Genomic DNA, 15,456 nt, shown 5'->3' with positions numbered 1-15,456 from the left:
AACGACACATATCTTGAAGTTTAACAAAATATAATGTAACAATATGAATTTTAATAAGGGTAAATAATTCTTATGTTTTTATTAAAATAATGGTGTTGATCACTATATTAACTATTGAATACATTTACTAAAATTTAAGAAGCGACCCGCGCTTTTCTTAAGATATTTAAATAGGAGTTAATTTTTTATATATTTAAAGAAAGTAATTATCACCTTTTGAATGCATTATTATTTAAAAGCTTGCAATTAAAACTTTAAAACGTTTGATTTTTAAAATTATTTATTTATAAAATATATACATGTGTTAAACTAATTTGAAACCCTTACTAATAACCCGCATGTAGAGACAGATAAACTAAAGGAGATTTGATGCAATCGCTTTTGCACTAATATCCCTATCAGCACCGCTTATGGTCTGGTGACCCTCTGTGTATCGCCACGACAGCCCAGTCCAGCCGTTATTATAAGGATGTGCAACCGTTGTTTTATTTACTTTACACTGCTGTTAATACATATACCTATATCCAGAGGCGTAGCGATGGGGGCAGTTGGGCGCCAAAATGGGTTGGAAAAAGTAATCGAAAGTTTGAGGGGGGGGGGGATGAAAATCAAAAGTTTGAGGGGGGTTGCTAATGGAAAGTTTGTCCCCGGGAGCCGGGAAGGGTCGCTACGCCTCTGCCTATATCTGTACATAGCTAACAACTAAGATAGCAATTAGTCTACAGTTTCGTATGTCAGTAATATACCTCAGACGATGTATTAGAAAATATAAAATATAAATGACAAAACTAGCCTACAACCTTGAACGAAAAGAGCCAAAACATAACAAGCTGTAAACACGTTTGATGACTCCATGATTCTGTACATTCTGTTGAATCTGAAATAAACAATATGATTGCCGTATAATCAAAATTAAAATAGAGCACATCGCTGTGAATATATAGTTGTAAGACAAATACACGTTTACTTATTGTTGGAAAATAGTTTTACCCGTGCGTATTGAAACGATGCCAGTTTCTCGGAACTCATACTTTTATAAATTATATTTAGAATCGAATATACCTCACAAATAAAAGGTCTATTAAAAAATGTTAACAAACACGGCATACGTACCAGCTATTTGAAAGTGAAATAGAAATAGACAAGCTTGAAATAGGATACAACACAAACCAGCTCGGTCTTTCACGGAATTTCCGCTCTGAGATTTTTTCTAAAAAAGTGTTTACATAGAGCCCAAAAGTCTGGAATTCCCGATATTACCTAACTCGCGAGACGTTTTCGTTTTTTTTTTAAATCTACAGACTCTAGCTACTTTCTAAAAATGAACTTATTTTATTCAAATTATATAAAAAAAAAATTAGCGAGGCTTTCTATCTTTCCTCAAGCAATATTAAGTAAATGTAAAAAGAAAATACGTTGAGAAGATATGTTAGAAATATATATATTTTACGTGTGGGAAATATTTTAAATAATTTCAGTTTTTTTTAAAAATATATGTTTGTATTTGTTAAAAAAATTAATAAAACTTTCAGCAAAAGCTAACATTAATTAATTAATTCATTTAATATTATTATAGTTTAAAAATACTAGACACTTAATTTAGTCAAATTTATTTTGATTATAAAAAAAACTAGACACAGATTTCTATATAATTAGTACTGGTTTCTTTGTCAGACATGTTTATATATATATATATATATATATATATATATATATATATATATATATATATATATATATAAATATATATATATATATATATATATATATATATATATATATATATATATATATATATATATATATATATATATATATATCAGAATTATAGTTGTATGTAGCTGAAATCAAATTACCTACTTATGTTGTTAAAGTATACGCTATATAATTTAATTTAAAAAATCTAATATAATTCACTACAGATTTGTTGTGCAATATGTAGGCCTACATAAGAATTTATTATCTCTTGATATGGCGACTACTGCAACTCCATTCTTAAAGTAGTAATATGCAAGTAGCGGGTAAACACGTACTATTTATACCACCGTAGTCATGTATGTGCTACACACTAGGTCTTATGGCACATTTATAATGGATAGTGTGTTGACATTTCGTTTCTTTTATGGTTATATATTACTAGGCTTGATCGAGCGTACTGACTGGGCCGACTTAGAGATTATGTCGATGCAGCAGGAAAGGTTTAGTTAGACTTAAACCCCTCTGGTATTTTGTCGTATTTTTTCGTATGTAGTTAATAAAATCACTTACATTTTAAAGATATAACTGCAATTTAGTGTAGTTAAAAATAACTCGATAGAGCTAAAATTAAAAATTCACATTGCATTCCGTGTGTTGATATCGATTCTATTAAATACATGTTACAACAAGTACAAAATTTGATATACAGTAACACAAGCCACACAGCACGTAGGACCATACTTGACTAAAATATGGAGGTCACTCTTATCTGAGATGTGTGTTACCTGCGGTTTGTAATATGACAGTCCGATGTACGGAATAAAATGATACGTTTAAGAAAGTATCACTCTTTAACTCTGTGCCTTACTGAATAACTCAAGCATTTTTGTGGTGTGCTTTTACAAGTTGAGTTAACCCCCTTTGTAAATAGTTCAACGTTTGTTAAATGAAGTAATATAATGATAATTTTTCAGCAGAATATTTAGAAAAAAAAGTATATGATTTTTTTTATAGAATGAAATGTTATCTAATGAATGACATTATGTATATAATGACAATTAAATTAACAGTTAATAACTGTAAAGAAATTAAAAACTGAAAAAACGGCATTAACCTTATTCACTGTTTAGTAAAAGTCATTACGAATCTAATTATATTAAACTCTAATGTCTAAATATTAAGAAAACAATTATATCTGGTCCTAGTTGGAATAAATCTTATAAACTTAAATTAAGTTACACATATTTACTTAAATATATTTATTTGTTAAGAATTAGATATAAGAGAAATGTTAAGAATTAGATATAAGAGAAAAATTAATTATAAAAGCAAATTATAGTTTATTCCAAATAAAATGTTTCAAAAGTTTACAACAAGAACACATGGCAGTATACATAACTGTGATGATAGTATTAACAAGTAATAACACTGACAATAAACATCAGAGCTAGAAATTATAATAGTAATGTTAATTTTGATGATAGTAAAATCAATATAATAACACATGGAATAACGGTTATAATTAATTTAGTATTACGATTTAAAATCAAATAAGGAGGGCCTACACGTTTTGAAAAAGAAATTCATTAATATTCATTAATAAAAAGAAGTATACATGCTTTTTTTTAACTTTTACGTTACACTCAATGTACTGAAACAATAAAAAGTATACCAATATTTTGAAACAAATACAACTAGCTTTCACGTACTAAAATTGTTTTTTAAGTTGTTGTTTCGAGTATATCACCATCATTTGATGCTGTTCGTTCCGAAGATACACAGTAGTGATATACTTTTTAAAATTTAATATTTTTATCTTTCAATTTGGTCTACCAAATTTAAATGGCACTAAAGTTCTATGCTTTTAAAATATCTGGCGTTTAGTAATTACTAGTTCCGGTTACCAGAAACCGCTTAAACCTTGAAAAGGAAAAAAACATTTGATATTATGCTTACGTAAGAAATTCAAGGGCGGGATTACTATACCGCCAGACCCTGCAATGCAGGAGGAGGAGGGGGGGGGGGGGGGGCAGAAACCGAATAAAAAAACAAAGCACCTTGATAGACTAGAGGTTTTGTAAAATAAAATATATATATATATATATATATATATATATATATATATATATATATATATATATATATATATATATATATATATATATATATATATATCATACAACAGTGAACGTTTTACAGTAACTAATAACACTGTTGCATAAATAAAAAAAAACATGAGCTGTAGTGTCAAAGATGGGCAAACCTTCAAACCACTTCCATGACTTTTAGCTCCTCTTTAACAAGTTTAATATTTCCTTTTAATAGATTTGTACTAAGCAAATTTTAAAAAAAGAATCTCTTCTCTTAATTATTACACTTAAAAGGCATACTAAAGAATGACACCAATATATAAACGAAAGTATTCAAATTATTAATATATTTGCAAAAAAATTGTGAATAAAATTAACACGCGAAACCATAACAAATAACAAAACTATGAAGTTACTCTTTTCATAATTTTCGGCGAGTATAAATGAAATAAAGCCTGACGTGTTAGGACTAAATTATGTGAGTCCGAAACGATTTAAAGCACATTTTTGTGTGACCTCTTGTTTCACAATGGATGTAAACTGCCATGAAAGAGGTAAAATGATTAAATAAGGAAAGTATTTAAATAAGTAATCTATATATATATATATATATATATATATATATATATATATATATATATATATATATATATATATATATGGGGGGCGAAATATTTTTTTGCTCCTGGTAGGGAGGGGGGAGGGCATTTACGGGCATAATTACAAAAGTAAGTTTTTATGGTTCCTGAAGGTTGTAAGCATTAAAATTGTGTTACAATCAAGATTGAGATTGTTCGCACGATGAAGAATACAGCGTGTTATCATTCCTAAAGTAAGGGTATCAAAAGTGTCCTGTCACTTTAGGTTTATTATCTTACCCAGGGTATACCTGGATGTGACATTAATGTTGCTCTTCACAATTTCGGCCTCTTCAGTTCTGGTGGTAAGGAGGGCGGGGGGGGGGGGTGGAATAACAAACTCAGAGTGAACATAGCGTCAGTTTTTAGATGACTGTTCTAAACATAATGAATTATAAATGCATACTGATTCAGAAATACATTTAAATATGTTACAGTGGTATTATTACAATGACATTTTTAAAGAGACATCAATTGGGGGGGGGGGGGGATATAACCCCTTCTAACCCGTCTACGCCATTGGTCGAAAGGAGTTAAAGAATATTTTTGTGTGACTTGTTTCAAGAAGGATATAATTTGCCATGCAATTGATTAAAGCATTAAATTAGGAAATGGTTTAAATAATTTTTGTTCTAGTTTTGCCTCTGAAAATTTCGTCAACCTAAACAAAACAGAGGTCAGGTTTTCGTGTTTACAAACACACATACATACACATAGACGGACATGATTACAAAAGTAAGTTTTTAAGGCTCATGTAAGTTGTAAAAGTTAAAATATTGTCACAAACAAGATAAAGATTGTTCGCTCGATTATAATACAGCTTTTTAAATCCCCTAATAAATAAAGTAAGGGTATCAAAGGTGAAAACAGTTAACATTTCATTTACATTTTGTCCACGATTACAATACATCCTTTATGATCTGTCTACGAAAAAGTAAAAACGTTTGGGTATTGATTTTAAAACTAATATATCCTAATTTCATTACATTTTTATTTTAAAATATCTATTCGATTAATACTCTTCACAATATTTGTAAAAACAAACAAAAAATTGAAATTATCGTTTTGATTATTAAAAAAATATTACATTTAAAAAAATATTACTTTCGTAAAAATTACATTCATAAAATAATGAAAAAGAGAGTCCTCAACTATTTTCTTGTTCCAAGCACTAAAATAAATGTAACAAATAAAGATATTAGACAAATAAAAAAAGAAACCTTCCATTAGTTTGTTACTATTGAACATCAGTTTGAAAATATGTAACAACACTTTACTGTAAATGTACACGTTGTTTTTTTTCTCCAAAAAGAAAATTAGGTTAGCATAAGTAGTAATTTGTGAATAAAAACCTAAACAGTTTTTCATGCTTAACAAGTTTAGATGGTTGAGAATGGATGGTCTTACCGCAGGCTCCCATGATTATTTTATGTTTTACTTCCAGTGTCCAAGTTGCATTCGTAATAGAGAATGTGTGAGACTACAACGATGTCAACGACCAGGTTTCAATAAATGCATAAAAACTAATCTAGACATAATATCTATTTAAAATTATAATTAGAATTAATAAATTCTGATTATCTAAAAGCACAATATTTTTATTTCGTAGTTGTTTCCATAACGGAGAGCTTGTGTATTAAGTTGCTGTCAAAACAATCGTCTTTTGTTTGTATCATTGACTTTATGTAGAATATACGCAACCTTTGGAAACTTTTAACAACATGATATAAAATAATCTTTTTATTCCTTTCAATTGGTTCAGGAACGAAATAAACGTGACGGAAACATCCGATTAGGTAGTTGATGTCTTCACAAATGTCATCATTTGTCAATAGGACTTCCAGTTTATATTGCTTTTTAATTCTTCCGACTTCTGTTTTATAAACGCTTTCAGTTGTGGTTTCTTTATTATTGTTTACATTTTCTTTATATTTTCCCCAAAAAGTTTCTAGAAGATCCAATCTAATACCTATGTCAAATTGTGCTTTGCGACTCCCGTCTAAAACAATATTCATAAACAAAGATATATCTTTTAAAATTTCTTGATTGTCTTTGTATTGTTCCTCTCTGTGTGTGCTTATTTTCAAAAGATGTTTCGTGAAATTTTGTTCCATCGGATCTATGTTAGAGAAAAAATCGCATCCATTAGCATCTGCTTGATGGACATTTATTTTAACTATTCTCCTTCTGCAGATCTCTTCAATGTGTTTATAGCTTTTGTTTTGCTTTTCTTTATTTGATTCTTCATTGGTATCAACAAAAATAAAGCAGTTCATATCTATGCCAAATCTTTCATGCAATATTTCAATCATACTTATTACATGCTCTGATCTTTCTTTTGTAAAGACAATGATTATAGCATTGTAGCCTGTGTACGATAAAGCAAGACATGATTTTATATCTTCAATAAATTTGTGCGTGTTACCTTTATGAAAAATCGGCCCATCGACAATTTTTATAACACCATCGGTACGTTGATAAAAATGAATGTTACATTCCTGAACAAAATTAGAACTGCATTCATCGTCCCCTTTCATGTTATCACCTTCTTTTGAGTCAACTCCATCGTTTATGTTTTGTTGATTAAGTATTGCTGCTTTAAACAAATCCTTATGACTTTCCTTTGTTCCTACAAGTACCACTTCTCTCTTAATTGTACATCGTTTTTTTTCAGTTTCGATCCTGAAACACAGTGACACGTTTTATGTACTTGAGTTGGGTAATTGGTTTCATAACTTTTTTCAGTTGTAACATTATCGTACTTAAAAAGAATAATCTGAGTTTGGACATGTTAACCAATGAAGCGTGATATATTGGAAAATATAGTTACTAAAACAAGTAAATAATGCTGAAGAAAATGCAATCTAAGTAGTGTAAATATCAATTCTACTAATTTATTACTATAGATGGAAAAGAAAGTTTAAATCACAAAACTTAATTAATTATTTTTCTACCTGGCCAAAAGCACCGGATCTTCATTGTTAGAAGGTGTTGGCACTGTTTTAAAAATATATGAAACGTAATTGGTCATTATTTAGAAATTCATTAAATTATCTAAACAGTAGGGCTTGTAAGTCTCACACTCTCACTTACAATTAAAAAATTAAAATAAAACAGCAGACTTATTTCAAAAACATAACTTATTCTGAATTTTCTTTAATTATTCCCACTTTTTTTGTAGTCAATAATTATCATAGTTTATGATTTTATGTACCTTTACAATAGTGGAAAAATCTTTTGTTATTGACTTATTAAAAATATTCACGTTTGATTTGAAAAATACCAGCTGGCAAGTATGAACACGAGACGTTGGTTACAAACTTACAAGCCCTATTGAAAAAAATCATAAAATCAGGATGTATACAGTTTCGCTTTATTTGGTTAATACAATATTTATAAAAAATATTTTACAAAATCAGTAATAATGTATAAATAAAAAAAATCTCCATGTCTGTTTTTAAAACGCAAATGATACCCTACCTTGTTCTGTCTCTTTTCTATAAATATAAAAGAATGCAATGTTAGGACATCATATGCAGTTACACATTAGTTTTCAAGATATTAACACAACAAAAATACATGGAAAAATAAGTCTAGAACGAACGTTCTCAAAGTCGTGTAAATAAAACATCTGTTCTTTGATTACTTAGAATCTAGTTGTAACTATGATAATGGAATGCTTTTGTCATTATAATTTCAAACGAACTCATTTCAACCAACAGTATTCTAAATTAAAATGACAAGAAAAATTAACAAACCAGAGTCACTTATTTTATATAGACTCAATGCCTATATTCCCTATCCTAATCTCTCTCGCTCGCTCTATCTTTATATATATATATATATATATATATATATATATATATATATATATATATATATATATATATATATATATATATACATATACATATATATATATATATATATATATATATATATATATATATATATATATATATATATATATTTGTGTGTGTGTGCTTATATGTGTATTTAATCTTCACTATTTTAACTTACGTTGCTTCTAATAATTGCTGGTTACTTTCATTCTCATTCGAAGCTTCCAGATTAACATCTGCAAAAATGTAAAGAAAATACGTTCTATATTATGTTTTAAAGAATAGTTATTGCACTAAAATATAGGATATCGTTTATTTGACATAAAAATGTGAGAGTAAAGTATCTATTCCAGTGGAATTAGGGAATAATTAATACTTTTACCTTTACGTTTCAAACAATGCTACTAGATATTAAATTGTTCCTTCTAAATTGCTACTTTACTTTTCTAACGGCGATTACAATACAAAAGAGTTAATTCATGAACACTTACTTGTTTCCTGATTGGCGTTCCTGTAAAATAAAATAAAGTTAGCATATTTTTCTGAATTGATAAAATACAATGTTCAACTGTCAAAACACGTATGCTGCACAGTAATTGTCTTTTAAAAGCATTTTAAAGTAGTAGTTTACACTTACTTACAAAACGTCCTCTTCAGCGATTCTTTCACTGGTGTGCCTTTTATTCGTGAGTTCATTAAAATATAAGTATTTTTAGCACAAAAAAGCATATTTCAATTAAACAAAAAAACATTCTAAACAGTACCATCAAGTTTAATAATATATAAAATTGCATAATATAACACTAGTTTCCAGTTAAAAGCTCTGGTAACTCACAAGATTTGACGTACAATATACACAGCACCAAAATCACTACAATGGCAATAAGAAGAAACACAAGTGGGGCGATACACGCATCACTCTCTGCACAATCTGCACAACCTGCATATACCATTATCATCATATAATTATCTTAACAACAGTTACATTCTAGCTTGCAGATTACACTTTGATACTTTTTATCTAGTAAAATTCTGTTATTTGTATTATTTGGAAATCGTGTTGATGAAAATAATTATCTAGCAATAAACCTGTAATAATCATGCTTATTATAAAGTTGGAAATTAATTAGATGTCTTACTGTTTTAGCAGTCAAATTGTGTAATGGTATGTTATGATTTTTTTGGAGTTAAAAAACTTACTTTCTGTTTGAAAATTCTCAGAATCATCAATTTTGCAAGTGATTTCATTGTCAGAGCCTGGTAGAGATACATTTTCACATTAATTTAAAAAAAAAATAATATATAAATTAAATTATATAAATTAATATATATAAAATATATAAATTAAAAAATAATTAAATAATACATAGAGCATTTATCAATGTAATATTGTATAGTGTGACATGTTTGGAAATTTCTTTAACAAAACAACAATATTTTTAAAAACCATATTTCGTCCGATGTGTATTTTTCGTTCATCTTTCAGTAAAAAAAAATAGAATACATAACTGTTTAGTGTTTGTACTTGTACAAAAATATGCGCAAGGAGAGTGAATGTGTACTAACCCGGCATTACGACTATGTTAACGGTATTGGGAAATAATGTAGTAATATAGGTATTGGTACTAACTGGGATAATCAGTAAAATGCGTGATTCAACCGGTAAGAGGGTCTGTGCCGCTTCTTTACCGGGAATATAGATTCTAGTATAGTTTTACTAGAGGTAATATCATTAAGGTCTGATGACTAAGGGTCAATTCAATGCCCAAAGTTTACAGCCTTAGTAGAATAATAATTTCTCACCTGGTCCGATGACCTCTTGTCTCTGGCAAGGGTTTACGGCCGGTGAATAAAATAGCAGGTCCGATGACTACGGGTCAACTCAATGCCCGCAGTTTACGGCCTGTAGTAAAATAGAATGAGGCTGTGTATAATATAATATCTACTGCTCCGTGGCTGACACACGTGCAGGATAAAAGTAGTACAAAATGTAACTGAAATGTCTACTCAACTGCCACGTGGAATTACGTCACTGGCAGGAATAGTTTAAGTCAAATAAGTATTCAAATGCCCTGTGTGCTAAGACACGGACAGTGTAAAGTTTAGTTACGTAAATCAGGTAAGTTATCAACTGTCACATGGACTAAGCCACGAACAGGGTAACAGTGTACAGTAACAGTATGTAAGTAATAAGGCATAACAGCAAGATAATATATATGATATTTATTGAAAATAGTTGTTTCAATGATAATCAACTATGCATATAAAAAATTGGTAAAGTCAACATAAGAAATAATTAAGTAAAACCAAACCCAAAACACGTGGAGGTCGGGCCGACGGCCCCAACGCCTCGTGCGACACCACCAGCTGAGCTCAGTGCTGGAAGAGTGCGAGATGTCTTTGTTGCATCCCCTTATATTCATTAAAACATTGGCGGTGTGTCACGTGGACAATCTAGCCAACTAGAGAGGGGCCTGTGAGGGGGACGAAATATATGGATGTACGTAGCAGTAGAGAGGGGCGGGGAGTAATAGAGCAGGTAGAGGGTGGTGGAAGAATAAAATAGAGCTAGCCTAACGGTTTTACCGTCACAGACTATACTGTTATCATTTCAGTCCAGACTGATGGGAAACAGTTAATATAACTTCTATTGATTTAAAATTAAATTGTTGTTAAACTTACAATCCTAGCACGTTTTTATTTTCTCTTGAATGATAGTTTAGTGTTTCCCCTTGTTCAAACCCTTGTTGTTGTAGTCGGTATAAGGGAAAGTGAAGTTAAATAACATATGATGTTCACAGACTTTATTACCGTTTATGTTCCCTTCATAATCTGCCGCTCTGCTGTCTAAGAGGGTGTCGTTCCTGTACCATCTGACTACAGACCGGCCATCACTAGCATCTAGTCTCTTACAACTGCAGTTAATCGTATCCTGTCTCAACTTGCAGACGTTTACTACCACTATCGATGGCTCTGGATACACATTAAATGTAATAGCCTTATTATAGTGGTTGAAACAAGAAAAAACATATAATTTAAGTATAAAAATATAAATGATATTGATTGTTGAAAAATACAATTTAAAACATTTTTTTTTTCACAAAGTAAACAAAGGACTTGAAAGTTGATTAACAGCCTTCAATTAACAGCCTTGATTAACAGACAATTAAAACATATTTTTCTTACCAATGTTTAAATATGCAGAAACATTAACGCCTAACAGGTGCGAATTCTGAAAACCAATGACACTGGGGTACATGTTGAAGATAAAAGCATCCCGATGCAAATGCAATTTTTGTTTCTCAAGTTTTACAGCACATATCGTTGAATAATACAAAGGGTCTTCTCGAATTATTTTGTTACCACAGGTAACTCCGAGTGGCTGCCAATCTGGTCTATGTACCATCAACTGTAGTAAAAAAGTTTTTTGTTTTAAAATATTCCCACTAATTTCGGATTTGTTTGTTTCTTACAGAGAACATCAATTACATAGATATGTAATGAAAATGATGGTTAGATATTAAGAATTAATATGTACTAAAAAATTAAGACTACATGTTAACAGTAATTTCGTTAATTAAATAAGACGAATAAGATAAACAATTTTCTTAGGAACGGCAATACATATTCTCTATACATTCAACAAATTTTTAAGTGCTTTTGAGAACTAAAACGACCGAAGTTTAATATTACCCACACATGTCAACACAATAAAGAGTAGTTTTAAAATGAAACTTTCCTTTAAAAAACTTGTTGTAATACGTTAGTGTTTATTTTTACAATTAATTATAATGATGCAAAACAGAAGATTGTTAAGGGTAATTTTTTTTATACTAATCTTATGTAAGTCTATGTAACACAATGTACTAACCATAGCTTCCGGGTATACTTGCGATCCAGTGCAGCTTACATTGAAATCACCGTCTTTTGTCAATTGCGTCTCGCAATTAACGTTACTAGGTTTAGCTGTTATATTAAAATTTCGTTATATTGTGTTGTGTAAATTCAGTAATTCTTTTGACATTATTTAGTCGCTAATAATTACCACTATTTTAGTACACTTACCGTATATTTGCAAATGACAGCTGTAGTATACCTGGACTTTAGGGTCTGAGGTATGAGTTTTTAATTTCCACTGACCCTTCGCATTACTCAGTGTTTGTCTTGATGGATTGGGGATGTTCAGTGTAAACTTTACACTGTCGTCAATTTGTTTTGTAACACTTGCTGTGAACCAACTGATATCATTTGTAACACAAGCTACTGTAGACTCTACTGGACACTCGGCCATGAGCATGTCATCTTTTATCCACGTTAACATTTGTGTGTCAGCTGAAACCCTTTTCATTGTGTATTCAATTGTATACGGTGTCCCCTCTTGCGCTGGGTCGCAGGCAAAAGTTACTAGTAAAAAAGTATATAATATTAGGTGTAGTTAGAAATAATGTAACTGCAGGTATATTTAATTAAGTTGTGTTATTAATGTAAATTACATTAGAATTTATATAATTTTAATGCTTTAAATATTATATGTGTGACTAACGATAATTCTACACTGATGTAATATTGTTTATTTAAATTGCATAAATATACGACCTTTATAAAATAACACAAAAATCATCAAAGTTGGAATGGACTCCTTTCTTTTCATTTTCGTTTTCAATGAATGTTCCTACAAAGAATGAATAAATACAGCATATTAGATAGGTATCAAATAAAAAGCAAATAAATAATCATATAATTATTCATATCACTGTCCCTATTGTCATAGCGTATTGATTAGACTAGTAGAGGTTACTGATGACAGCATAAACTTGACGGTAGACAATTTGGTTCGAGAGTATGTGCGCGTGTTTTATAATATATTTGTGGCGTGAATGTGACGTGAGAATGACGCAACAATGTTACCGATGACGTAGGAGTGAAGACAATTTGGGGTTAGCCATAGTGGGAAAAGGACGTATTTTGATATTGTGTAATAGATCTATAAGTGTGTGATAATAAAGTTAATGCTATTTGATGAACGAAGTTGATGACATCGTTAATTAATGTCTGCGGAAAATAAGAGTGTTTCCCGTCCTCCTCACATGTGTATAGTTGCAATATGAATAATAGAAGTCAGAATATAGGCCTATAGATGATATATAACGCTTACATAATCACTCTATCACACCTATATTGTCTTTATCTTTCAACTTATGCGCATGTTTATCACTATAGATAAGCCTATCATAAACATAACGGTTTCTTTTTCTTTCTCTCTAACCCATTTCATTTTCTCTATCGCTATCTCCTACTTTTAGCTGTAGCTTTCCCTATCATCATTCATATAACTATCACTATTTCTATTTTAAAACTATAATCTTCCCTATTTCTTTTCATATACCATATTAATTTCCATATCGTTATCCCTTTAGATTCCCCTATTCATTTCCCAATCCAATTTTGTTTTCATTATCGCTGATCCTATCGTTAAGTTATTCCTGTAACTATACATACAGCAGTAGCTGTACCCGTTCCTGTACATACACCGGTACCGGTTCCATGTATATGATTTCAGGACAAATGATTTCAGGACAAATGAAATTGATTTCAGGACAAATTATCTCAGGACAAATGATTTTGAGGACAAATGATACCAGGACAATATTACAAGGACAAATAATACCATGGACAAATGATCTCAGACAGAATACCTCAGACAAAATATCTCATAGCAAAATATTTATTGTATTTAGGATATATTTTGTCGTTGTATCTTTTGTCCGTGAGATCATTTGTCCCGAGATCATTTGTCCTGAGAATATTTTTCCTGATCAATGATTGTATCAATGATTGCCTTCCGTCTTTATTTAAATGACTTGTGGGTGATTGAGTGGGTTGGGGGTAATGTCTTATTGCAGTTGTTTAGATTTGGGTTATGTACAGGAGGCAACTAATATGAGGAGGTAATTACTTGGGGGTGAAATTTGACCGGGAATTATTACCAGGTTGGAATGTCAATCTCCCAACACCTTCTTATTCACATGTTACGTTCCACTTGTCACACATCACCACAAATTAATTTTAATTATGGCCTACCTTCTTAACTATTAAACTCATTTGAATTAATTAACTGAGACCTGATCTTAAACCTATTACCTATACAGACTTTAAGTTATCATATCAATACCTTATTTTCAAAGTGTGATTACTATTTAGCCTGTGAAATAAAATAAAAAATAATATGGATTAGGCTTACTCACCAGAAAATATAACACGTTACTGAAACACCTACCTCTTCTGTTCGTCTACCCACTGTGTACACCAATTTTTATAGCCGTTCAGGAATTTCCAAAGTTAGCTGTTGCCATATCCCTAGAAAATGTGTTTTCTTCTTAAAACTTGTTGTACGTGTTTGCCGAGAACGTTTTCATACAAGACTTATGTGCTGAAGTCAACGCAACATAATGTTGCAGCAACCGTTTTTGTTACTTGTAAAGTTAACAAAAACATTTCAAATTTAAATTTTCTTTGGCGGATGTTCGTCACGAGTTGAAGCAACACACTAAACCAAGTAGTAGACACTTCAAGCTATTTAACAAAGGAGAGCAGATCACTACTCCTGTTACTTACAAGCTTTTATTCCAACACCCCCTACCACAAGCTATATATATATATATATATATATATATATATATATATATATATATATATATATATATATATATATATATATATATATATATATATATATATATATATATATATATATATATATATATATATATATATATATATATATATATATATATATATATATAACTGTAACAGCCTGTACTTTTACTATTGTTTATTTCTATTTTATTTCGCATGAACTTGTATGAAAGTAGAATACCTTGCCAACTGAAGGACTATTCGAGCGACTGATCGTGTTTTTCCATGCTTTTTGTCATATCGCTCACTGACGTTAGGGGAGAGAATGAAGGGTAGAAAAGGGGAGCGTAAGGTGGACTACTGCGTGCTGTCTAGAAGAATGTAAGCCGTCACCACGTCACTAAGTTTCTGGATTGTTCTTGTATTATTGTTACCCTACTATGGATTTATCATTATTATTCCTTATGGATCTATCTTATCACTGTAAATAAAGTTGGAAAATGAAAGAACTGTCGTCGTCTCTTATGAAGAAAGAACTCACAATAACAACGC

The 15,456-nt window shown here is 30.3% G+C and overlaps 1 protein-coding gene across 3 annotated transcripts in view; it reads right to left on the bottom strand.

Moving 5' to 3' along the window:
• Positions 1-15,456, bottom strand: part of LOC131939358 (uncharacterized) — a 54,351-nt gene that overhangs the window by 8,786 nt on the left and 30,109 nt on the right. The window contains exons 1-2 of one of the 3 annotated variants that reach the window (XM_059297640.1): positions 2,269-2,363; positions 801-877 (exon numbers count right to left, since the gene is read on the bottom strand). The exons of 1 other annotated variant lie outside the window; for it this stretch is intronic. In XM_059297640.1, the coding sequence (XP_059153623.1) occupies positions 801-867 (67 nt within the window). In that variant the 5' untranslated portion in view covers positions 868-877; positions 2,269-2,363. Of the gene's footprint in view, positions 1-800; positions 878-1,113; positions 1,181-2,268; positions 2,364-15,456 lie in introns of those variants that run through there. One more of the 3 variants, XM_059297639.1, reaches the window with a different exon arrangement.

This window comes from Physella acuta, unplaced genomic scaffold, assembly GCF_028476545.2.
Source record: "Physella acuta isolate Inbredline_101_S28 unplaced genomic scaffold, ASM2847654v3 ptg000276l, whole genome shotgun sequence".
NCBI classification, from domain to species: Eukaryota; Metazoa; Mollusca; class Gastropoda; family Physidae; genus Physella; species Physella acuta.
Note: the sequence above shows the minus strand (reverse complement) of the source record. Positions and strands in the feature narration are given on the sequence as shown.